General features: G+C 64.0%; 1 protein-coding gene across 24 annotated transcripts in view; it reads right to left on the minus strand.

Annotated features, from left to right (window-relative positions):
• Positions 1–197, minus strand: part of PARD3 (par-3 family cell polarity regulator) — a 451418-nt gene extending 451221 nt beyond the window's left edge. For all 24 annotated transcript variants that reach the window (XM_008639287.2, XM_017741464.1, XM_017741463.1 and 21 more), the window contains exon 1: positions 78–197. In XM_008639287.2, the coding sequence (XP_008637509.1) occupies positions 78–197 (120 nt within the window). The remainder of the gene's footprint in view (positions 1–77) is intronic.
• Positions 198–203: the final 6 nt, after the last annotated feature.

Here is a 203-nt window from a genome sequence, read left to right on the forward strand (position 1 = left end):
GGACTTTCCCCCTCGCTTCCCTCCCCACTCCGGGAAGCTCCATATTGATCGCGGGCGGCGCTCCCCGCGCCCCTCACCTTGGCGATCGCCTTCTTGTACCGGGTCACCGCTTGCTGGATCAAGCTGAAAACTTTCATGTTCCCGTCCCCGCAGGGCACGACCACCCGCGTCCTCCCGAAGCACACCGTGACTTTCATCCTGCG

The sequence above is a fragment of the Corvus brachyrhynchos genome, unplaced genomic scaffold (genome assembly GCF_000691975.1).
Source record: "Corvus brachyrhynchos isolate BGI_N302 unplaced genomic scaffold, ASM69197v1 scaffold167, whole genome shotgun sequence".
NCBI classification, from domain to species: Eukaryota; Metazoa; Chordata; class Aves; order Passeriformes; family Corvidae; genus Corvus; species Corvus brachyrhynchos.